We start from the raw sequence: 26019 nt of genomic DNA on the forward strand, positions 1-26019 counted from the left end.
AAATAATAAACTCCAAAGCAAGACTGAAAGACAGAGCAACGTCAGCCTAAGAGAAAACCAGAACTTCAGCTGGATGAGACGTGTGCAACAGTGGGCAATATGTGAACATGACTGAAACCAGCACCAATATTAATATACTGGGCAAAACTACAAAGAGACTAATGGAACATAGGTACAGTATGGAACAGGAACAAGCTCTTCAGCTCATAATGTCTGCACATGATCCCTTCATTCCCTGCAGACCCATGTGCTTATCCAAAAGCGTCTTGAATGCCACTGTTGTACTTGTATCCACCACCACCACCCCTGGCAGCGTGTATAAGGCATCCACCACCCTTTGCATAAATAATTCACCCAACACCGCCTCTAAACTTTGCCTCTCTCATCTTAAAGCTAAGTCCTCTAGTATTTCACATTTCCATCGTGGGAAACAAGTTCTGACTGTCTAACCTATCTACGCCTCTCATAATTTATGTACTTTTATCAGATCTCCCCTCAAACTCCAGTATTTCAGAGAAAATAATCCCAGTCTCTCCAACCGTTCGCTGTAGCTAATACCCTCTAAGCCAACCATCATTCTGGTAAACTTTTTCTGCACCCTTTCCAGAACCAAAGGATACAGGTTTGAGAGAGGAAAGGTTTAATAGCAACCTGAGGGGTAACTTTCTTATACAAAGGGTGGTAGGTACAGTAACCCTTGTTTTAATGGACCTCTTTATAATGGATTTTAGTTATAGCGGACAGACCTGCAGATGCCACCCCCAGCTCGCATCACTTCCCCTCCGATTACAGCCCTGGCTTACAAGGCGTACGAACGAGGCCTTCTTCACGTTGGTCACGTTCACGTTGTAGCCCCTGGGGACAGCTCTTTCATTAGGCCGCCGCCACTGACTGGACGCATTTGGTCACCGTGGGGCTCCCTCCCTCTCACCAGCTCCCTAGATCCACTGCTTCCTCCTCGTCCCCTGGAGTCAATGGTGAAGAAGTGCTCGCTGGTGCAGACCAGTAGCATCAGCGCCTAGTTTTAAGGCGAAACGACACAAAGTGCTAGAGTAACTCAGCAGGCTGAATCAGTCTGAAGAAGGGTCCCGATGTCATCTATCCATGTTCTCCAGAGATGCCACTTGACCCGCTGAGTTACTCCAGCACTTTGTGTACTTTTGTGTATTAACCATCATCTGCAGTTCCTTATTTCAACTAAATACAATGATAATACCTTACTTGGCTATAGTGGACAATCAGCAAAAATGGACACCATTCTCCCCCTATCGTCTGTTTTAACAAGGGTTTACTGTATTCTGAACGAGTTGCCTAAGGAGGTAGTTGAGGCAGGTACTATCACAATGTTTAATAAACATGTGGACAGGTACATAGATAGAATAGGTTTAGAAGGATATTGGCCAAATGCAGGCAGATGGGACTAGTGTAGATGGAGCATGTTGGTTGACATAGGCAAATTGGGCCAATGGCTCTGTTTCCACACTATGTGACTATGACTCTAAATGAACAAAGTATTACATGAAAAACACTTTAAAAAAAGGCAGCAATATTACTAGAGGCCTGGGAGAGGCAACTATATTTGTATGCCAGAGAAGGAATGATACAGGAAGCAACATCAACCTACAGTCCATTAGCACTGGCTATGTGAGAATAGTCTGCTCAAACTGCAACGGGTACCAATGGGTCTCAGCATTGTTCATACTTCTGCATGTCCATGGTATGAGGCAAAAGTCTGAGATGAGCAAGAGATATGTTGCTGCTATATCTGGCCACTCAAATACAAAATGGCAGAGGGTTTGGCTGCCAGGGATAGCAGGCGTACAATTGGCAACCTATTTGGAAAGAACTGAACCCCATATGTTGTATGAAGGGATAGGGAACAAGGTACAATACTAAATAGGGGATGGTTCTGGAAGAAGTATTAATTCTTGAGAAAATAATATTTTAGGATCTGCATATTCCTTTGCTGGTGTCTCCCTGCTGCTGCCTGCTTAGAAACTCTCCACCTGCTACCATATTCAAGCCAGAAGCTTTATAGAACACTCCCCAGTCTACTGTGGTATACCTTTCTTCAACATTCAGCAGTCAAGAGAGCACAATCCCCACATTCAACAGCCACCTCCACTCTCACCAACCCAAATGGCCACCAAACGACCTAAATGTCCAAAAAAAAACATCCCCACGAGGACTGCAGTTATTAAAAGAAAAGGCCCGTCATTAATGTTGAAGTAAACTGATAGAAGTGATCATACTAGTGTGAGAAAAGGGTTAATAGGGATGGTTGATTTATACTAGAACTCTGAAAAATATAACTTAGAAAGAAATGAGCTGTCAGCAGAAGCCAGACTGCTGGTAGAATAAAGTAACAATATACAGGACAGAGAGTAATTCTAGATAAAGAAAGTAACAAAGATAAAAACTCCAGCAGAAGCCTTTGACGTCAGGAGATGTTCCGAGACGTTCCTGGACATTCTCGTGGGAATGTGGGCTTTATGTTATGATTGGACGAAGCTCGATGGGGAGACATGAGGTAGTGACCATAGTGAAGAAAGGTATAAAAGATAGATACAATCTCCATTTTTGTGTGTCTCTAGAGGATGATAGAGGAGAGACACCCTTTTCTGCGCAGAAATGTAATAAAGGAAAACTTGTTTCTTGACCTTGTCTCTGAAGAGTTTGTGATTGAATTTGTATCTCACACTAGTATCATCATTTAATTGTGAACTGTGCAATAAATAAATCTACACAAATATTTGGTTTTGCATTGTGGTTAACATATGTATTATTTTGAAAAATGCAAATCAAACCTGTTATTCTTTTGAATTCTAAATGAATCCCATGAAAAATGGTAAACAGTGTGAAGAAAAACATTGTTCTGTGCACCTGTAGAAATTTTTGCTTCGCTCTTTCTTCTTCGTTTGATTTTCTTCTTGAAGACTTTGGTGAGGAAATCAGCATGTCTGTTGTTTTCACCCAGAGATATCTGGAAGGTTGTATAAAGAGTTTTCTCCTTTTCTTGTAGTTTAACAATATCTCGCTTTTTGCCCTCTTGTTGTTGAAAACATTCCTCTGACTTCATCTGTAATAGAAAGTTCACCAATTTTTGTGTGATTTGTGAGCTGAAGGATGGCAAAGTAATATTGTAAGAATAACCACAGCAGCAGCAGGAATTATTTGATCTACAGGAGAGCTTGCATTTATATAGCCACACATCCTTAAGCTGCCTTTGTATTTTTCAAATGTAAGGACGATTGTCCTGGTTGGAATTATCATTCGACAAGGGTTGTTGCATTTTTATTTCTATTTTGACATACAATCTTGTGAATTAGACAAAATGTAAAATTGTGCTGCTTCAGGGTGGAAGGTACAGAGTCAATAGACAATAGGTGCAGGAGTAGGCCATTCAGCACTTCGAGCCAGCACCGCCATACCGTGTGCGGACGTGGTGTCGACGGAGAGAAGCCGAAGCAAAGAAGTCGAAGCCAAAGAACCGAATGGAATCGAGTCCGAAACGCCAATAAACCGAAAGAATACGAAGATGAAACGCCTACTAACCGAAAGGATGGGACGCCTAAATGCAAACTAACCGAAAGGGTGGGACGCCTAAAAGCCAACGAACCGAAAAGCTGCGTCGCCAAAAAGCAAACTTACCGAATGGCCGCTCTGCCGAAACACCACCTACCCAAAAGGCGGCGTCGCCTAGAAGGCAAAGGACCGACTGCCACTAAACAGAAAAATCCAATAACGGACTTGACGTTGCCGGGGGGCGGGACTTGTCAGCGATTGTTCCAGACCCCCGCGTCCATCACGTCACTGTGAAGGGATGAACATTGTCCCACACCTCCGCTCCGCCCGACCCACAGCCCGCGAAGGGTGGCCGTGGGACAGTGGGGGCTGTCCTGAGGGATGCGCACCTTCGGCCGGTTTCAACTTAGTGCTTGGGTTCAGATTGCCCAGTCACCTATGGCTTATGTGGGAAAAGGACCCCCACGGTCCCGTCTCCCCTTATCTCTCCCCTCTTCTCTCTCACCCCCTCTCTCCTCTCTCACTCCTTTCTCTCTCTCTCTCTCCCTTCTTATCTCTCTCCTTTTCTCTCTCTCCTCCTTTCTCTCCCCTCTGCTCTCTCCCCCTCTCTCTCTCCTTTCTTTCTCTCTCTCCGCCTCTCTCCCTCCCCGCCTCTCTCCCTCCCTTCTCTCTCTCCCCTTCTCTCCTCTTTCTTCCCCTCCTCTCTCTCTCCCCCCTCTCTCTCCCCCCCTCTCTCTCACCCTCCCTTCTCTCTCCATTCTCTCTCTCCCCCTTCTCTCTCTCCTTTCTCTTCCCCTCCTCCCCCAACTCTCTCCCTTCTCTCTCCCTTCTCTCTCTACTTCGTCTCCACCGGCGGGAGCGTCCCACAGTCACCGACCGTGATGCACTGCCATCGGACCCCAACCCCCACATCAGGGTGATTTCCCCCCCCCCCTCTGACTTCAAATAAGTGCGCTCAAATTGAGATCTCACATCTTTGCGAGGGAGGGATGGAATGGATGTAATCACCGGCTAAAGCAAAGGCCGTTAAGACATGGAAATAATGCCACCAGTTAATTAACCATGTTCCCGAATGTAGGAACGATTTATACATGTAACATCTTTGTTTTTAAATTAATGTAGCTCTGTTTTGATTTTTAATGTCGAGTTAAAACCCCGTCCCGTGGGATGGACTTGCGGCCGCTGGTTTCACAGTGCCTTCATTTTCACACGGACGGCTGCCAGTTTTTGGTTAATTAACTGGTGGCATTATTTCCCTGTCCTAACGGCCTTTGTTTTAGCATGGTGTGGGGGTTGGGGTCCGATGGCGGTGCATCGCGGTCAGTGACTGTGGGACGCTCCCGCCGGTGGAGACGGAGGAGAGAGAGAAGGGGAGAGAGAAGGGAGAGAGAGGGGGGGGAGGAGAAGAGAGAGAAGGGGAGAGCGAGAAGGGAGGGAGAGAGAAGGAAGAGAGAGAGAGAAGGGAGGGAGTTGCGGAGAGAGAGAAGGGGGGAGAGAGAGGGAGAGAAGAGGGGAGAGAGAGAGAGAGAGAAGGGGGAGAGAGAGAGGGGGAGAGAGTGAGGGGGGAGAGAGAAGGAGGAGACGGGAGCGTGGGGGTCCTTTTCCCACACATGACTGGGCAATCTGAACCCAAGCACCAAGTTGAAAGCGGCCGAAGGTGCGCATCCCTCGGGACAGCCCCCACTCTACCACGGCCACCCTCCGCGGACTGTGGGTCGGGTGGAGCGGAGGTGTTGGACAATGTTCATCCCTTCACAGTTATGTGATGGACGCTGGGGACTGGACCAATCGCTGACAAGTCCCGCCTCCCAGCAACGTCATGTCCGTTATTGGACTTTTCTGTTGAGCGGCAGTCAGTCCTTTGGCTTGCAGGTGACGCCACCTTTCCGATAGGTGGCTTTTCGACAGAGTGGCCATTCGGTAAGTTTGCTTTTAGGCGACGCAGCTTTTCGGTTCGTTGGCTTTTAGGCGTCCCATCCTTTCGGTTAGTAGGCGTTTCGTCTTTGTACTCTTTTGGTTTATTGGCGTTTCGGCCTCGTTTCAATAGACAATAGGAGCAGGAGTAGGCCATTCGGCCCTTCGAACCAGCACCGCCATCCAATGTGATCATGGCTGATCATCCACAATCAGTACCCCATTCCTGCCTTCTCCCCATATCCCATGACTCCGCTATCACCCTTTCTGCTCTATCTAGCTCTCTCTTGAAAGCATCCTGAGAACCGGCCTCCACTGCCCTCTGAGGCAGAGAAATCCGCATTTACTCTGTGCATTCCCTCACGATCTTATCCAGCTCTCTAAGATCACCCATCCTCCTGCACTTCAAGGAATAAAGTTCTAGCCTACTCAACCTCTTCCTATAGCTCAGGCCTTCAAATATTGGCAACATCCTCGTAAATTGTCTCGGACCCCTTTCCAGCATAACAACATCTTTCCTATAACAGAGTGACCAAAACTGAACACAACACTCCAAATGTGGCCTCACCAATGTCTTGTACGACTTTAACATAACCTCCCAACTTCAATATTTGCTTCTATATTTATTCTCCCCTGTGCACTCATCCTGACTTCATTTAAATGGATCCAAACAATTTGCTTTCACAGCAACCTGCGGTAGTGAGTACAACATTCTAACCACACTTTGGGTAAAGAATTTCCTCGTGTTTTTCTGGGTCATTATCTCATGTTGATGGCCTCCAGTTACTTGTTTCCCCTCAAGTAGAAACATTCCCTTTATATCCATTCATAATTTTACAGACCCCTATTGTATCACCCCTCAATCTTTACTCAAGAGAAAAGAGACTTTGTCTGTTTCCCCTTTTCTGAAATGCATGCAGTCTTAATTCTGCCTTTTAGGTAATTTGCTTGGATAAGAATCCAGCTCGACTCCTATAGAAATACAGATGGTAGCTACCTTTAATTTCTAATCTCAAAATATAAAATGATTTAAATTTCACCAAAATTAAAAATTGTTTCATCACAAGGCTAGAGAGAAATAAATGGGCTGCCTACTTGTGTTTCCACCCGTTCATTAATTCGTTGGTTGACACGATCCTGCAAAATGTCCTCACTCTTTTCAAATTCTTTCAAGAGAAGAACTTCTTCAAAAAGTGTAACATGCCGCAGGTCAGCCATCTTTAAAGCAATGTCCAATTTATATTTTTGGTGGCAAAGAACCCGCAGCTCTGCATCAAAGTTATTGATTAATTCATTGATCTAGAGACAGAAAAAAAACACAAAGTACTGGAGTAACACAGCGGCTCAGGTAGCACTCTGGAAAACATTTATAGGGGGCGTTTGGGATCGGGACCCTTTTTCAGACTAATTGTAATGGTGGGGAGAAAGCCGGACGAGAAGTGGGCCTGGGACAAAGCCTGACAAGTGATAGGTCGATACTAGTGTGTTGGGGGGTTAATTGGCAGATGGGAGGATGAAGGCCAGAGGTGAAAAGAAGATAAAAGGCTGTAGAATACGGAGAATAGGAATGAAACATGAAGCCACAGGAAGGATTACAGTTGGGGAGGCTGGAGGGGAAAGGGTAGTGGGTTCAATGTGTGCACATCTAGATGGGACACAAGGAAGAGAGGAGGGATAATGGGGGTGGGAGGCTTGGGTTCTGACCAAAAATTGGGGAATTGAACATTCACATCTTTTAGTTGTAATCTACCCAAGCAAAAGATGAGGTGATGTTCTTCCAGTTAGCATGTGGCCACGCTTTGGCAATGGAAGGGGCCCGGGGCAGAAAGGGTGGTATGGGAATGAAAAGGGGAATTAAGATGGTTGGCTGTCCCTGTGAAGGAGACAAATATTGAGAAGAGGAGGGGAGGGGGGGAGATATCAGAGATAGTCCAAGTGAATTTGAGGGTAGGGTGCAAGTTAATTAAAATTAATCACATCAACATTGATGTAATGGTGCCAGTTTAAGTTTGGAACTAGGACTGTTTAAGGTAACCAATAAAAAGGAAGGCATAGCTGTGGCCCATGTGAGTACCCATGGCAAGAAAGTGAGAGTCAAAAGAAAAGTTCGAGAGAGTTAGATACAGCTCTAGGGGCTAGTGGAGTCAAGGGATATGGGGAGAAGGCAGGCACGTGTTATTGATTGGGGACGATCAGCCATGATCACAATGAATGGCGGTGCTGGCTCGAAGGGCCAAATGGCCTCCTCCTGCACCTAGTTTCTATGTTTCTAAAAGTTGTTGAGGGTGAGAACAATTTCTGCCAGAGGGAGAAGTATTTTAGTTGAAGGAAACTGATTGGGCTTCTGTTCAAGGAGGAACCAGAGGGCCTTGAGACCTTCATGAAGGAAATAAACTCGACGTTCATGGTAAAAATGGCAATTTGTGGCTACGAATTGAAAGTTATTGAAGTATTGAAGAGCGTGTGGGATGTTTCAGATGTATGTAGGAAGGGCCTGCACAAGGTGTGACAAGATAGAATGTAAAAATTACTGGTATTTCTTACTCAGTTTCAGTTGAGCAACAGAAATTCGGAGCAGAGGAGCGAGATTTTTTTAAATGAACAATTAACAAGGTTAGTTTCAGTTGAGCAGTTAAAACAGCATCACGAGTGACTGCTTCTAAGTGAAGTATAAAAAGGAAAGCAGGCATGTGTGCAGTGGCCTGTTAGGAGTGGCTGAGTGGAAGTGAAGTGCATTGTGGAGGGTAAGTGCTGAGGCTTTGGGTTGAATGGCTTCGCTAATAGTGGGACCCTTCTTCAGACTGAAAGTAGGGGGTGGGGTGTGAACAGCTGGAGGTGTGAAAAGACCATGACCTCAGGCAGGGCGGTGCCTGGTAGGCAAATTGTTGACTAGAGAAGGTGTGAATGTCAAGAGGGTACAATGTGAGGAACGGTGGAACTGGTAAATTGACTAGGGTGGAGAAAGGGGGAGGAGAGGAGTGTGAAAGTAGAAGATACTTAAAATTACAGACTTCATTGTATGAAAATTCATAAACAGAACTGCCCTGGCAGACCCATTGTTTCTGCTTGTTCCTGCCCCACCGAGCTCAAATCTACATACCTTGATTCTATCCTATCCCACCTTATCCAATCCCCTCCCACCAACGTCCAGGACACCTCGCATGCCCTTCAACTCTGCAACAACTTTTGTTTTTCAGGCCCGTTCACTACTTTATCATGGACGTTCTGTACCTCTACACCTCCATCCCCCACCAGGAAGGACGTAATGCCTTTTGTTTCTTCTTCAAACAAAGATCCAAATAATTTCCCTCTTCTAACACTCTCCTCTGCCTAGCAGACCTGTCCTCACCCTCACAAACTCCTTCTTTGACTCTTCCCACTTTCTCCAAATCAAGGGTGTAGCCATGGGCACTCGCATGGGTCCAACCTATGCCTGCCTTTTTGTCGGGTATAGCAAAAGTCTTTATTCCAGGCATACACTGGCCTTAACCCCCAACTCTTACTCTACTACATCAACGACTGCATCCTCATGGACTTTGTTAACATCACCATTAATTTTCACCCTGCCCTCAAATTTACCTGGACTATCTCAGACGCCTCTCGCCTCTATCAATGGACACCGATTGCAAACCTACAGGCACCCACAGCTACCTGGACTATGCTTCTTCCGACCCTGCCTCTTGCAGCGATGACGTGTTCCATACTGGGACATCCGACGTGTCCTCATTGTTCAGGGAACATGGGGTCCCCCCTTCTGTCATAGATGAGGCCCTCACACTGTCTCTTCTGCTTCCCGTAGTGTGCCCTCACTCCCCTCCCCCCAGAATCAATACGGACAGCGTTCCCTGGGTCCTCACCTTTCACCTCACCAGCCTCCACATCCAACACATGATCCTCCGACATTTCCATCACCTCTAATATGATCTCACATTTTCCAATCTCCACCCCTTTCCACCCTCCGTAGGGACTGCCCCCTCCACAACTCCTTGGTTCACTAATCCCTTCCCACCACCGCCTCCCCAGTTATTTTCTTGCAACTGCAGGAGATGCAACACCCATCATTATGCCACACCAGAAAGCACACCAACGACTCTACTTCCTTAGGAAGTAGGAAGGCTTAGGAAGTTCATCATGTCCCCAACAACTCTCACCAATTTCTATAGATGCGCTGTAGAAAGCATTTTATCGGGATGCATCAGAGCATGGTTTGGGAACAGCTCCATCCAAGACCGCAAGAAATTTCAGAGAATTGTGGATGCAGCCCAGATCATCACACAAACCAACTCCCTTCCATTGGCTCCATTCATACGTCATGCTGCCTCGGCAAAGCCACTCGCAAGGACGAGTCGCATCCTGGCCACACCCTCTTCTCCCCTCCCATCAGAAGCTTTTCACTGTACCTCAGTACACATGACAATAAAATAAACTCAAACTCTTCCCTTAACTCCATCCAGGAACCCTGACAGTGCTTTCCGGTTGGACAGAGGTTCACATGTACCCCTCTAAACTCATCTACCACATCTGGTGTTCCCAATGTGAGCTTCTGTACATTGGCAAGACCAAACGTAGACTTGGCAGCCGTTTCGCTGAACATTTGTGCTGGGTCCACTTGGCCTGTGGGATATCCTGGTTTCCAACCATTTCAATCCCCTTCCCACTCCCACACTGACCTTTCTGTCCTGAGGCTCCACCATTGCCATATTGAGGCCACCATGCAAACTGGAGGAACAACATATATTTTGTTTGGGTAGCTTACAACCCAGAGGTATGAACACTGAATTCTCTAATTTTAAGTAACTTCTACTTTCAATGAGATCTAATGAGGACTATGCAGGATTATAGTAAAATCCATCAGGAACTCTGTTGCGAGGCGATGAATAGGGAGATAGGGATAGGGAGATTCAGTAGCAATGGTGCGGTGGGAGAATATTGCACGGCAGGAATTGCATTGAGATCTAGCAGAAATTGTGTGAGAGAGACCAAATAGAAAGTGTTCCTGAATAGGATTATCAGTATTACCAACTGGGGTGGAGGATTTCAACCTTCACGTGGTCCGCCCTGTTTCGACCAATGCAATCAACCCGGCGTGCACAATCAAATAAGATCAAATAGAACAAGTTGTCCTACAACTTTAGGCTGTGCACGCCACACGCAAGAAGAATATTACCAACAGGGTTAAGACACATTTACAGGCTGGCTAAAAGCAATTAAACCTTTTAACGCAAGCTAATATGCTTTTATCTCAATATTATCATCAACGTTTCCAGCATACCTTCCTTAGTATTTCTGTTTGCATGTATAAATTTGTTTTCTCTTCAATCATTTTGATTTCCTCTTCCAACTTTGACTGATCTGCCGTTTCATACACTACGAGTTTCACAGCATTTCCTTCTATTTGATGATTTGTGCTATCTGATGTTGCGTTGGAATTTCCAGGTATTTTTTCAGTCTCAATTACCTGCTCGTATTGTTTTGTACGTTTCTTACTCGGAAGGTTCTCACCTCTGAATTCCAAAAGCTTTTCTTGATCATACTGGAATTTCTTCTCAGGCATTTCATCAGGATACATACTTGGGACCACAGGAATAGGGAGATGTTGTGAAGGATCGAGCTTGATCTGTATTAACACCAGCTCCTTGGTTAGATTGGTAATTTGCTCAATAATATCCAGTTTTGTGTTACGAAGGCTGATTACCTTTTCGCTCATTTCACTTTTGAGTTCATGGATCTGTACAAAACAATGAAAAGAATTAGCCCACACAAATAGAATACCCCTGGAATCATAGATTTTGAAGTCTGTATCATTTCCCAACATAGAATCTGGTGTCCGATATGAAAGAATAAATTTGACCAGAGATTATAGATGTTCATTTCCACTTTCTGACTCTAAGAATACAACATGCAATGGAATAGATTGAGGTTGCAGATTAAATTTAAGGATCAAATATTGTTCAGAGATTTTACTTTAGTTTAGAGATACAGCGTGGAAACCGCCCTTTAACCGACTGAGTCGACGCTCTTTCTAGAGCAGCAGTTCCTTGGACACAGCCTGAGTTAGCAGCATGGATTGGATGAAACAGCTTGGATGACTCCAATAACCTGATGTGGCCCTTCAATAGTTTTAACTTTATAGATCAATGCAATATTTTACATCAAGTGCAACGCCTATAGAGTGATATCAATAAGAAGGGATAAGAGATTCAAAGTGGTTAAAGCTGGAAGAGTAAAAGGGTTGGTAAGATAATAGGCTAAATTGTGAGAAGGATATAAATCCCCAACTTGGCTCTGTTTTTGAGAAAGGAAACATACAGTTAGATTAGAGGAAAGTTCATGTATTGCTCTGTGAAATGGATGAACAACTTTTCCCATGTGGATGATAAGAACTGTGTAATTCATTGGGTCAAACATCTGGGGTCTGTGCTGTAACATGCATAGCTCTGCATTCAGGTGAAATTTGTTCTGCTGCCTGTAATTTCTCACAGTTCTGTGTGCGTGTTCATTAAATAGGATGTTCAGACTATCAGTGATCGTGCAAACTGGTCATACCTGAAAGCATCTGCAAGATAATTTACCATTCCCATGCATTTTAAAAGAATCTGAGTTACAGAAGCATAACTCTAACACATGCAGAAGCAGCAAGCAAAAAGAATACAAAGCACATTCTGTGTTGATACAAACCAGTTCCTCAAGGAGAATAAGCTGGTTCCTTTTCTTCTCTGCATTAATACGCAGATGTTCTGGTACAGTGTAGTCAGGAGCTGTTTTTAACTTGAAATCTCCCATGTGCTCCTGAGCATCTTTGATTGCCAGCACATCATTTGGATCTTCGTAATTATCATCAGGTTGGCTTAAATAACTACAGAAGATAAAATGGAAATGGAAAGAAATTAATGATGCTTCTGTGTAGGCAGGGTGTTGTTCTGCCCTCAAATGCAAAGGATCAAGAGAACAGGAGTGGAGCACTCCACATCCACAACCTGTTCCAATATTTAACGATATGATTCCCCGAACTCTTACTCCATTTACTTCTTTCGTAACCCGTAACATTCTTGATCGGAAAAAAAATCAAAATCACCACATTGAATAAAATAACAAAACAGTTTGGAATAGCTGGGATCCATGAGGCACACAGGTTCCATCTACAGTAAGCCACAGCATCTACAAAAGTTGTTCTCAATCAGTGAAGCAACTACCATAATCTGAATCAATATATTATATTAAACATTCTGAACCTTTCTTCTAATGAGTCATACCGGGCTAGTTTGGACATTTTATTTACAAGTAGGATGGGACTTATAGTTTATTTAATAGCAATTGTAATATGAAGAACTCAATCTTACTGACTGAGAATATAAGACTTCAACATCAACTGTTCTCAATGTATGTCTCAATTTCAATTATCAGAATTAGTTTATTATAAAAAAGCATTCTAAGTTACTTTTCATTGTGCAAACAGAAATACTAGATTGGTTAGAAGAATCTACCTCAATATTGGACCTGGCTCCTTTCAGTTAGAAGACACAAAGTGCTGGAGTAACTCAGCGGGTTTGGCAGCATCTCTGGAGAACATGGATAGGTGTTGTTTGGGTCGGGACCCTTCAGACTGATTATAGCTTCATAATTCACAACTCTTCAATCCATTAGACTCACAGCTTTGGTCTTTTTATATATGGCCTTTAACAATATCTCAAAAAACCCTCATTTGTATCAACCTATTACCTGCAAGGCTTTGTACTGTCTCTCTTCCCTTCCAGCTTTTCCCCCTCCTACAATCAGTCTGAAGAAGGGTCCTGACTCAAAGCGTCACCTATCCATGTTCTCCAAAGATACTGATTGACCCGCTGAGTTACTCCAGCATTTTTCTGTAAACCAGCATTTGTTTCTTCCTTTCAAATTCCTATTCAAATATTGTTTCAAATAATAATTGCGGTATGAAGGGTTATATCTAGTTCAACCATCTAAAAGAGACGATGACACTATCTGAAAAGTGCATTGTATGCACACAATATAATTTCAATCAAATTAATATATTTCTGATAAGAAGCATTTTGATCCAATTCACTTCATGTAAAGTATAATTCTAGCTTAATTAGAAGTGTTTATCTCAATTCAAGACATGACTCTGTTTAGCTAACAACAATTAAATCATAAACATATTTAACAGTATCCAACAGTGCCCAAGGGATAGAGACAACAGCATTATCTGCAAAACTCACTCAATTTATGAAGTGATTTATATCAATTGAATTGATTTGCATATGTGAAACATTTTCTTCATGGCATTGGGCAAGACGTTTAGGATGACAGTACACCTGGGGTGGCTCCGTTTAATTGATAGCAATCGTAGTACAAAGCATTCTCTTGTTCAAATGAACTTACAGTATTGTCTGTACAGACCATTCTCAATGTCTTCATTCTCAAGGTAACTTCTTCCATAGAAACTGAGCTGAGACTCTCCATTTATCTTCTGAGTGTCCTTCATAGGATCTAATTAGTGTCGTGTTTCTCAACATTATGCTAATAACAACTCCATAAAGGCGTCATTGGTTGCAAAGTACCTTGGACATCCAGTAATCAACAGTATTTTAACATTCCCAATATTGGCTGAGATTGCCTCAGTTAAGGTGCCTTAGCTTAGATAGCGTGGAATTTGTTCAGTTCATCCAAGTAAGTTTTGAAGCAATATGTAGAGAGCCCAACTACAGACAGGGCAGAACTCAATCTTAGGAAATGAAACTGGACAGGCGATGGTAGTGTTGGTGGGGAGAACACTTTGGGAACAGTGCACATAATAATATAAGTTTCAAGGTGGCTATGGACAGGGGAAAAAATTGGTTCTCAAGGTTAGATCTTGAATTGGAGAAAAGCTGATCTCAATAGTACTCCGAAGAATCACGAACTGAAACATCACCTTTCCATGTTCTCCAGAGAAGCTACTTGATCCGCTGAGTTACTCCAGCACTTTGTGTCTTTTCTTTCAATGGCATAAGTGAGGATCTGGTGAAAGCCAATTAGGAGCAGATTCTTGTGGTTAAAACAACTGCTGATAAGTGGGAAGGAAGTCAAGGCCAGCATGTTCCATTAAAGGTGAAAAGTTAAAATGACAAGATTAGGGAACCTTGGATGAGAAAGGATATTGAAGGTTTGATCTGGAAAAATAGGAAACATGTGGCAGGTTAGATGACTGGATTTGAAGGAGTCTTGAGTAATGGGATGTATAATAGTTGATAAATCCCCAGGGCCAGAGAGATCTATCCCAGGTTGCAATAAAACCAAAAGAGAAGATAGCTGCAGCCCTGGCAGAGATTTGTGCACCTTGGTTAGCCACCAGTGAGTTGTCAGAAGACTGAAACATTGCTAATGTTGTTCCTTTACCAATGAAGGGCAACAAAGATGAATCAGATATCCTGACATCAGTTGTAGGGAAATTATTTGAGAAAATACTAAGAGATTTATATATGTTTGGAAAGAGGTCAATGATCAGGTAGAGTCAGCCCGACTTTGTGTGGAGAAAACTTGCCTCACCAATATTGAGCGAATTTTTTGAGGAGATAACTAAGAAGACTGATGAAGGCTGAGCAGTGAATGTTGTTCATATGGATGATAGCAGGGGCTGGCAGGAGTTTACGCCAAAAACGAAGCGGACACAAGTTGTGTGCCTGAGACTGTTTTAATCGGTAAGATACAGCTCCCTACTCCTCAAATGGGCACGAGCGTTGCCCGACCTTAACTACCCCTAAGGGTCAACCCCGTGACCTGCGCCTCTCCCACACTGAGACACCTAACTCCTCCCTCCAGAGCCGAGGGTTCGCTCTGCCAGTGGCCTACCAATAGGTGCCGCCACAGGATCTTAGTAAAATATTTGACAAGCTCCTGAATGGTAGGTTGGTGTATCCGGTCTATGGATAACTACTTGCATATGTGCAATCCAGTTAAAGTTTAAACCAACTCAATTTGCCTCACCAGAATGTTTTTAGCAATATCCCAACAAACTTTTGTGAGGATTTTATACTCCTATCTCTCATAGTATTTAGAGAAATGGAGGTCCATCAAAAATGCTGAGTACAAGGAGGTTTCATGAATGCATCCACTACTTAATGGGAATAGGTTCCACATTCTGATCAAGGCAAGTTTGTCCTGTGTTTCCTAATTCCTGTATAAACTGAAACTCTCGAGTCTCATTCCCCCTCAAGTAAAAACATATTTTCAATGTTTAAGTTGTAAAAAACCTTGTGAACTATTAAACAGGGTAAGTACTCTGACAGAAACAATACCTTAAAGATTAAAAAGTGCAAAGTTCAAATCACCATGCCAAAATTGTGGTCTATAACATGTAACTCATTCCAATTTATCTCCATGTGTCAAAACCTGTGCAAGTTCACCACTCCCTTCCACATTAGAGTGGTTAGAGATACAGATTAAAAATTGCATTTTTCTATAACTCATAAGAACTATTTAGTTTCCCACACACTGTGCTTGACTGTATAAAAAAAAATGTTTAAACTACGGATGCTGAAGTTCTGACCAAAGGACCCAGATCTGTAACGTTAACTGTTTCTCCTTCCACAATGGCGCGTGGCCTGGTGAGTCCAGCATTTTCGGTACTTATTATGCTCATCAGTCAGTTCATTTACGCAATCATAGTCGGTTAAACACTCCCCGGCACCCATGTTAACTATGATGCTCTCAGGAAATTATGGTAACTATTGAATATGGACCTGATTTTCAGAAGTGATCACTCTTTACCAGCTGTTTTCAACTAGGTCGTGTTCCTTTCATTGGTACAGATCGTGAGTGTTCTGTTTGTTTGGATGCACTAGCAAAACAAAGTTTGATCTTGGGATAAAAAGAAAAGTCCAATAAATCCCATTAGCCTTTTTTTTTCATTTTTATCTATGTACTTTTTCTTTCATTTTCCTTCTCAAGTTTGTTTGCAATGGCAACTTGGACTTCCAAGCCAATTCCTAACCACCTACAGTAGTTAAGCTACGGCCTGAAATGTTAAACTCGTTTCTTTTTCCAGATTCCCTGACCTGGTAAATATTCTGTATTTTCTGTTTTTATTTTAATTCAGCTATGTCTCCAGACTTACCAAATGTTGAAACTGTCAAAAGACTTGGAATGTTTGTGTCCACGTCTAATATGCCATCAGCAAGTATGGTAATGTTTTCACTCATATATTCATAGTTAGAGAAAGATACAGCATGGACATGGGTATTTAGACCCATCAAGACTGTACTGAACATCAATCCCCCAATTTACACAAATCATATTTTTAATTCTTCCCACATTCTCTTCTATTCCTTATAGATTCTCCTACTCATCGCACACTGGGGACAATTTACAGTAGTCAAATAACCTACTGACCCACAAGTCAGAGCTCCTGAGGAAAACCCATGTGGTCCAAGAAGAACGTGTAGACTCCATACAGGCAACAAATGAGGTCAGGATTGAAACCGGGTCTCTCATGAGCCAGTGGCTATTTGCAAACCTTCCCTCTTTTTTACTTCCCCCACTGTAAATCACCATGTAAATAGTGAATGAAAATACAACTCACAGCTCTGTCCATTCTCTTTTCCTCTGCTCAATTTTGGCTTTTGCTTTATCTGTTTGGCTAATCAAATTTTGTAGTCTTTCAGCATGTCGAATTCCAATATACATCTTTGATACAGGTTGTTGTGACCCTGCCAACAAATCAACTTCCAAGTCCTGGTCTGTAGTCTTATCAATACCTAGAGAGAATAAAGCACCAATAAATCAAATTGTGGGTTATACCAACGCATTTGCATTCAAACTACAACAACAACCATAAGAAGACATCAACAACAGATCACAAGACCTGCAATAGGATCTTTGTCCATCAACACAGGAGACCACAATGTAGCTTGGCAACCTTTAGCACTTAACAAGAGGGTTGCTAATAGCCCTGTCCCACGGCACGAGTTCATTCCAAGAGCTCTCCCGAGTTTAAAAAGAATCAAACTCGTGGTAAGCACGGAGAATGAACGTAGGGGATACGTCGGAGCTCGGGGACGTCTCTTAGCGGCTCGTAACGCTAATGGCAGGTACTTGGGAAGACTCGCTAACGGCAGGTAAGCACGGGAAGACTCGTGAAGATTTTTCAACATGTTGAAAAATGTCCACGAGAGCCCCAAGTACAGACGAGTGGCCATTACCGTAAATCTCCGAGTTCGAATCAGGGCAAACTCGGGAGAACTCTTGGAATTAACTCGTACCGTAGGACAGGCTTTTAAGGTTCATAGTGAAGATAGACATTACCAAAGTGCAACACCTCGTACTTCGACCTCCATCTGCCATTCCTTTTTTTAAATTCATTTCTGTACCTGACCGATATCTCACTATAATGTATACATTGACAGTCTTCCTCACTGCTCACGTCCACCAATTTTGTTAATAAAAAAGAAATGCAGATGCTGGTTTATACCAAAGATAGATATAAGATTGGAATAAAAGCGAAATCATGCCAATAACAAAACTCAATTTACATACATTACACCAATCCCCTTTTAAAATAGTTAAAGATAAACTTAAATATTTAGGAATTTACGTAACTAAGACATATACCTCTTTATTTAAACTAAACTTTCCACCCTTACTGAATAAACTACACAAGAATATTCAGTATTGGAAAACACTTCCCATTTCAATGCTTGGTAGAATTAATACTATAAAAATGATCTTCTTACCGCAACTACTGTACCTATTTCAATCAATCCCGATATATATCAAAAAAATCGATTCCATTGTTACAAGCTTTATTTGGGATTATAAGAACCATAGAATAAGTAAAAAACATTTATGTAAGTCAAAGATAAATGGAAGTTTGGCCTTGCCAAATTTCTTGTTTTATTTTTGGGCAGTCCATATTAAAAACATGAATTTCTGGCTGGAAGAAATGGATCAGCAACCAGATTGGTTAAGGATGGAAAAGGAAGACTGTTTACCTTTTGAAATTGGTTCGATTATATTTGCTCCCACAAAACTGCACAAAAAAACCTATAGGGAAAACCCTATAATACATAGTGGAATACGAATTTGGACACAATTTTTAAAAAAAGCTTTAAAATTGGATAATATACCACTATGTCTTCCCATTGTAAACAATCCTTTATTCAAACCATCCATATTGGATAAAGGTTTCACACAATGGAAAAATTACGGAATTAAAAAGATTGGACATCTTTATAGGAAAGGCATTTTTCTTTCATTTCAAGAGTCACAACTGATTTATGGACTGCACTCAAATAATTTCTTCAGATATCTACAAATGAGAGATTATGTTAAATCTAATACACAAGTTTATAGGACTAGGGAACCAGAAATTCTTGATGAATGTTTGAATAAGTATCCTAACACTGAAAAATTAATAGCTTATATTTATAACACCCTCTTAAACAACGAGGTACCACCGATGGAATTATATAGATACACATGGGGAAATGAATTAGGTCAACCTATAACGAAAGATATTTGGGACAAAAGTCTACAACATATACATCAATGCTCGTTAAATGCCAGACATGCAATTTAAAGTCTTACACAGATTACATTACTCCAAAATAAAACTAAATATAATCTTCCCACATATTTCTCCTATTTGTGATAAATGTCTGCACCTAGAGGCCAATTTAACACATACTTTTGCAAATTGTACAAAAATTAAAAATTTCTGGGCTGATATTTTTGGAATAATTTCTGAAGTTGTTAATACTAAATTGGATCCAGACTCAAAATTAATAATACTTGGAATATCAGAACAAAGTTTAACACTCACAGCAAGCCAACAAAACTTCCTCGACTACAGTATAATAACTGGGAAAAAATTAATATTAAAATTTTGGAAAGGCCCTATAATCCCCACAATTAAAATGTGGATTGTGGAAATGTCGGGGACCCTACATCTAGAAAGAATTAGACTTGTCTTAATGGACAAACAATACTTTTTGTTAAAATATGGGCTCCATTCATTGACTATTTGAAGGGATAGATTGGCCCGGCACGAAAACCCAACTGAAGCTTGAACTCAGGATTAGATGAAAAGTTATACTTAATAATCTAAGTAATTCATTCCACCGTTTCTCTTTTTTGATATTTGTAATTCTTTTTTTCTCTTTCTCTTCCTTTCTATCTATATAAAAAAACACTAGAAGCAGAATTAATTGACAATTGAAAATATTTTTTTACTATAATATGTAACTATACTTTACCATAATATGTTTGCTTCTAATAAAAATATATATTTTTTAAATAATAATAAAACGCCAGAGTAACTCAGCGGGGCAGGCAGCATCTCTGGAGAAAATGGACAAGTGACGTTTCGGGTTAGAAACACGTTTGGTGTCATCTGTAAACTTGCTAACCAACCCATCATCATTTATGTCCAAGTCATTTATATACAATGCATTCAGAAAGAATTCAGACCGCTTCACGTTTTCCACATTTTGTTACGTTACAGCCTTATTCTAAAATGGTGTTTAGAAATGTTTGCAAGGTAATTAATAAGAAATAACTGAAATATCACATTTACATAAGTATATGGACCCTTTACTCAGTACTTTGTTGAGACACCCTTGACAGTGATTACGGCCTCAAATCTTCTTGGGTAAGACACTACTAGCTTGGCACACCTGTATTTGGATAATTTCTCCCATTCTTCTCTGCAGATCCTCTCAAGCTTTGTCAAGTGAATAGGGAGCGTCGATGCACAGCTATTTTCATGTCCCTCCAGAGATCGGGTTCAAGTCGGGGCTCTGGCTGGGCCACTCAAGGACATTCACAGACTTGTCACAAAGTCACTCCTGCGTTGTCTTGGCTGTGTGCTTGTCGTCGTTGTCCTGTTGGAAGGTGAGCCTCTGCCCCAGTCTGAGGCCCAGAACACTCTGGAGCAGGTTTTCATCAAGGATCTCTCTGTACTTTGCTCCGTTCATCTTTCCCTCGATCCTGACTAGTCTCCCAATTCCTGCCACTGAAAAACATCTCCACAGTATGATGCTGCCACCACGATGCTTCACCGTAGGTATGGTATTGGCCAGGTGATGGGCGGTGCCTGGTTTCCTCCAGTTGTGACACTGGCATTCAGGCCAAAGAGTTCAATCTTAGTTTCATCAGACCAGAGCACCAGAGAAAACAACCCTTTTGGCGAACTCCAAGTGGGCTGCCATGTCCCTTTTACTGAGGAGTGGCTTCCGTCTGGCCACTGTACCATAAAGGCCTGATTGGCGGAGTGCCGCTAATATAGTTGTCCTTCAGGAAGGTTCTCCCATCTCCACATAGGAACTCTGGAGCTCTGTCAGAGTGACCATCGGGTGCTTGGTCACCTCCCTGACCAAGGCCCTTCCCCCCCGATTGCTCAGTTTGGCCGGGCGGCCAGCTCTATGAAGAGTCCCGGTGGTTCCAAAGTTCTTCCATTTAAGAATGACGGAGGCCACTGTGCTCTTCGAAACCTGCAAAGCTGCAGAAATTGTTTTATACCCTTCCCCAGATCTGTGTCTCAACCCAATCCTGTCTCGGAGGTCTATGGACAATTCCTTCGTCTTCATGGCTTGGTTTTTGCTCTGACATGCACTGTCAACTGTGGGACCTTATTTAGACAGGTGTGTGCCTTTCCAAATCATGTCCAATCAATTTAATTTACCACTGGTGGACTCCATCTCAAGGATAATCAATGGAAACAGGATGAACGTAAGCTCAATTTTGAGTGCCATAGCAAAGGGTCTGAATACTTATGTAAATGGGATATTTCAGTTATTTCTTAATAATTACTTTGCAAACATTACTAAACATCTATTTACGCTTTTTCATTCTGGGGTATTGTGTGTAGATTGATGATTTAAAAAAATGAATTTAATCCATTTTAAAATAAGGCTGTAACGTAACAAAATGTGGAAAAAGTGAAAGAATCTGAATACTTTCTGAATGCACTGTATGTCACAAACAGGAAGCCCCAAGTTAGATCCCTGCAGAACTCGACTGGTCACAGACTTCCAGCCAGAATAACACCCACCACAATCCTCATCTCTGATTAGGGCAATTTTGAATATACACGACCGTTACTGTGGATCTCATGCATCTTAATCTTCTGGATCAGCCTACCATGAGGGACTTTATCAAATGCCGTACTAAAATCCATGAAGAACATCCACTGCCCTACCCTTATCGATCACCTTTGTCATCTCCTCATAAAGTCAATCATTCCTAAGACATGCCGAGGATAAAGCCATGCTGACTGCCCCGAATTAGCAAATTCTCTTCGAAGTGTGAACCCATTCTGACCATATTTAAACATGTCAGGTTGGTTGAGATTTAAAAAAATAAGATAACAAATGCATGGGGATATTTGATCCTGAAAAGGACTTTACCTGCCCCTTTGTTTTCCTTAAAAAGATTATCTTTGCTTTTTTGCTCCACCTGCAGTTGGCTCCTTCTCAGCACGTCCATCTTCATTTGGTGATACTTATCAGAGAATGATGTGACTCGATAAGTTGACACCTTGTGATCACTTTCAAAACAATGCACGATAACTGTGTCATACTCTACTGCATTTCGAAACCTGTGGAAAGATTTATAGATAACTTGGTAATTAAAAATAAAGCTACATCATTAAAATGTTTAAAAAACTAGTAAAGTCTACAAAGTATTTTTGTTGTCAAAGTTTTTAAACTCTGATCTGTATTTCAGAACATTTTCGCACAAAAGGGTGGTGGGTGTATGGAACGAGCTGCTGGGGCAGGTACTGTCACAATGTCTAAGCAACAATTGGACAGGTACATGGATTGGACAGGTTTAGATGGATATGGGCCAAATGCAGGCATGTGGGAGTAGTGTAGATGGGACATGTTGGTCAGTGTGCACAAGTTGGGCATTAGGGTGCTATCACTCTGACTGGGAAAATATTACCAGTCCTTAGCAGAAGACTGCAACAGTTCAGGGAGGCAGCTTGCTACCAGCTTTTCAAAGGCAATTAAGAAAGGGGTAATAAGTGCTAGTGCAAGAAATTGAATTTTATTCCATATCTCAAAATTTTGGGTAGTGATTTATGAATGCTGCAAGGGTGAATTCTTTCTCCTGAATAGCCATTCCTCGGGTTTGCCTGTACATAATTATTTGTGATAGTCATAGAGTCATACAGTGTGGAAACCGGAGCACTCGCTCCGGCAAGTAATATTAAGGAAGTTCCAAAGAAATTAAGAAGACATCAAAGGAAAGATGATAAGGAGAGAAAAGATAGGCCCTTCAGAATTTGGTGGTCTTGCACCCTGCTTGATATGGCATGAAACTGTACTTGAATTTGGTGGCCTTGCACCCTGCTTGAAGTGGCATGAAACTGCACTTGAATTTGGTGGCCTTGCACCCTGCTTGAAGTGGCATGAAACTGCACTTGAATTTAGTGGCCTTGCACCCTGCTTGAAATAGAATTTCAAGGAATAGCCGTAAGTCAACTGCCAGCCCACCAGCTGTGAGTGAGCTGCTAGCACAGCAGGCTTGTGACTGAGCTGCCACCCCAATAATCCATTTGGCCCACAATGTCCATACTAGCCCTCTGGAAACCAGTCCCTTCAGCCCACAACACCCATACTAGCGCTCCAACCCCCCCCCCCCCCCCCCCCCTACTGGCCACCAATATTGGAATTGGTGGAGAGGTGGAATATTGCATTGGGGGACCAGCCCTCCCGTGTGAACATGGAACCCAACGGGTCCCACTTAGTCTAGTTGGATATTATAAATGACCCCTGGTGGTATGGTTTAATGGTAGAATCAGGGGATAGTTGATGGGAATATGTGAAGAATTTAAAAAAAGAATGTCAGAATAGTGTAAATGGGTGGCAGATGGTTAGCGTGTACTCAGTGGGCCCTATTTCCATTCTGTATGCCTCTATGACTCTATAAAGTATGACATAATTTGATTCTTAAATCTGAGTATATTCTGTTGGATGTACTTTGTATTCACTCCAAGGTCAATACAGTTATCCTTCCTTGGAATCTCAGCTGGGATTCATTAGACCTTTGAAATAATTTTTGAACTTGTCCACTGCTTTTCATAATTTCTCTCGCAATTCCATTAAGAATTCTAATGTTGAAATGATCAATATGATAAATGACAATTGATAGCATAGTGAACACTTGGGAAAGTGATGCTTGTATTTAAAACTGTACCTGGCTTGTAGTTTTTGGAGGCCAATTAGATACTTCTCTTGTTCCCATGCCATTTCTTTGTAAACAAACTCAATCCGGTCAGTTATTTGTCTGTCAATCTCTTCTTGAATCCTTTTATTAATTTCAAAATCCTAAAAGTATGTTTCAAAAGACAAAATCAATTCCAAAAGAAATCCAGATAAATTGGAAAGATGAGCTGATAATTGGCAAATAGCATTTTATGTGGATAAATATGAGGAAATTAAATTGTAGAGGGGAGATAAAAGTGCAGATATGAACTGAATGCTTCCAGGCTTCAGGATACGGAACATGAGTGGCATCTTGGTTACAGATTCCCAGTCTTGGCTCAAAGCCAGTCCTGCTGTCTTGGGCATCAAAGTGTTCAAGTTCCACTCCTACACTTGAGTTTCTGGTTTATGACTAAAGTTTCCTTTCACAACTGGACAAATGATTAGATGAGAAATTATTCTTTTAGAGGAGAAATCTGCTTATTCCAGCAGAGTATTTTACACTATCCCAATCAACGCTCACTCTTCAAAATTACATCAATTATTTAATTTCATTATTGTATAATTGATAATCTTGTTGCTCTGAATCAGTGCCAGTGAAACAACTCGTAATACAACTATCATTAATGCCCTTGGAAAATATTCACATCACAATGCTATGACAAAATTCTTACAGCCCTGCCAATAATTGCCTCTATACCTCTCCCATGAAAACACTGTAATTAAGAATGTTAATGGGCCTGTGTCACAGGCGACTTTTTAGGCGACTGCAGGAGACTATGCAGTCGCCACATGGTCGCCACATGTTCGCGGGTGTTTGCCGGGGTGTCGCCTTCATGGTCGTGAGGAGTTCCCGCATTCTGGGAATTAGTCGCGGCCTCATTATAGTCGCCGCAAATTTTTCAACACGTTGAAAAATTAGCGGCGACTAGAATGAAGCCGCCATGGAGAGTAGCGAGAATTCCTGTGCCGTAGGTGGGTCGCCAGGAGGTCCTAGTGGGTTGCCAGGAGGTTGATGGTTCTCGTAGGTTCTCGTAGGTTGTAGCCAGTGCTGACAGGTGAATTTCATTGGCTCATTGGGAAAAAATAACGTAAGCAGTAGTTTTCAGAACCAAGGATAACTGACTGGTAATGTTAATGTTCACCGAGCTTCACAGCCGTGTATCTCTGGCTTCTTAAGAGTTGTCTCCACTCCTTCTCCCCCATCTCCCCCACTTCTCTTAAAGGACTTACTGTACACTGTGCTTAGCCATCTTAATTACAGCGCCAACCTTCCTGTTCATCGCGGTGTGTGTCTGTATCACCTTGGCTTTGCACCATGGGAATTTCACTCAGACGGTGCTGCCCCGCTTACCCTGTCCCCCACCTGCATAACGGAGGAAGCAATGTGTGTGTGTGTGTTCCACTCTAACAGTCGCCGTTCCAGTTGCCAGTTCTTCAGGCAACTGCCGGCAACTTGACAGTCGCCAGTAGTCGCCTGAAAAATCACCTAAGTGGGACAGGCCCATAACTTCCCAGTTGTATGTCATTCTAGTCAGAATATCATGCCCTCCTCGCTTGTGGTTTAATAAAGTTTTTCATGATTGTATTTGATTAATCAAAGATTAAATAATAAACTCTTAAATGTCACCTTTTTCTGGAGCTGGACATGTTCAGGGAGTTCTGCATTTTTGATTTGAAGTTCCTTGAAGTCGTTTTGCAGCTTATCTAACTCCACCCTTTTCTTTGCCTTCTTTTCCTCTGCCAGCTTCAATATTAGATCCGACTCTGCCTTCTGTTTAGCATCTTCAAGACTTTATACATGGCAAAAATAGAAAAATGTCATAGTATCTAGTAACTGTTCAATTCACATCTACAAAAGCTGATGAGTAATGATGAATTGGTAAAAATATGCTACCAATAGGTTCAGCCATACAACCCAAAGGAATCAGCAGGAGACCCCAGAAAGAGAGGCTGAAAAACATGCTCATACTTCAATTCCCGAGGTCTGTGCAAGACAGGCACGTGCCATCAGGGTATGCAAGGTAGGCACTGCCTACCCTGACTAAAATTATGAAATGTAATTGTTAAATAGAAATAGTAAAGGCATGGGAGAATTATGCCTATCTAAGAGATCGATCTCTTAGGTAGGCATAATTCTCCGTGCCTTTCAACCGCAGCACTTGTAACACGCGAAGGTCTGTGCAGCCCACGTGCCGTCGGCGCTGCTTCAAGCCGTCAATGACAAGCGGGGCTGAAGGCAGCTGAAATTTTGCCTTTGCTGTACTGCGCAAGCGCAGCAGCCATCTGTGCATGCACAGCGCAAGCTCCTTGGCGGGTTTTTCAAATATGGAGTATTTGGTAGTGATTGCCCATGGGGTTCACTGTCGAGGACTTCATAATGCAGAGAGCATTATAA

General features: G+C 42.3%; 1 protein-coding gene across 1 annotated transcript in view; it reads right to left on the minus strand.

Annotated features, from left to right (window-relative positions):
- The window catches only part of cfap44 (cilia and flagella associated protein 44), a 139125-nt gene that overhangs the window by 20245 nt on the left and 92861 nt on the right, over positions 1–26019 (minus strand). Inside the window, exons 20-27 of the mRNA XM_033032970.1 lie at positions 25252–25414; positions 23614–23744; positions 21819–22009; positions 16997–17171; positions 12118–12295; positions 10712–11167; positions 6535–6738; positions 2884–3079 (exon numbers count right to left, since the gene is read on the minus strand). Of these exons, the coding sequence (XP_032888861.1) occupies positions 2884–3079; positions 6535–6738; positions 10712–11167; positions 12118–12295; positions 16997–17171; positions 21819–22009; positions 23614–23744; positions 25252–25414 (1694 nt within the window). The remainder of the gene's footprint in view (positions 1–2883; positions 3080–6534; positions 6739–10711; positions 11168–12117; positions 12296–16996; positions 17172–21818; positions 22010–23613; positions 23745–25251; positions 25415–26019) is intronic.

This window comes from Amblyraja radiata, chromosome 14 (assembly GCF_010909765.2).
Source record: "Amblyraja radiata isolate CabotCenter1 chromosome 14, sAmbRad1.1.pri, whole genome shotgun sequence".
Classification (NCBI taxonomy): domain Eukaryota; kingdom Metazoa; phylum Chordata; class Chondrichthyes; order Rajiformes; family Rajidae; genus Amblyraja; species Amblyraja radiata.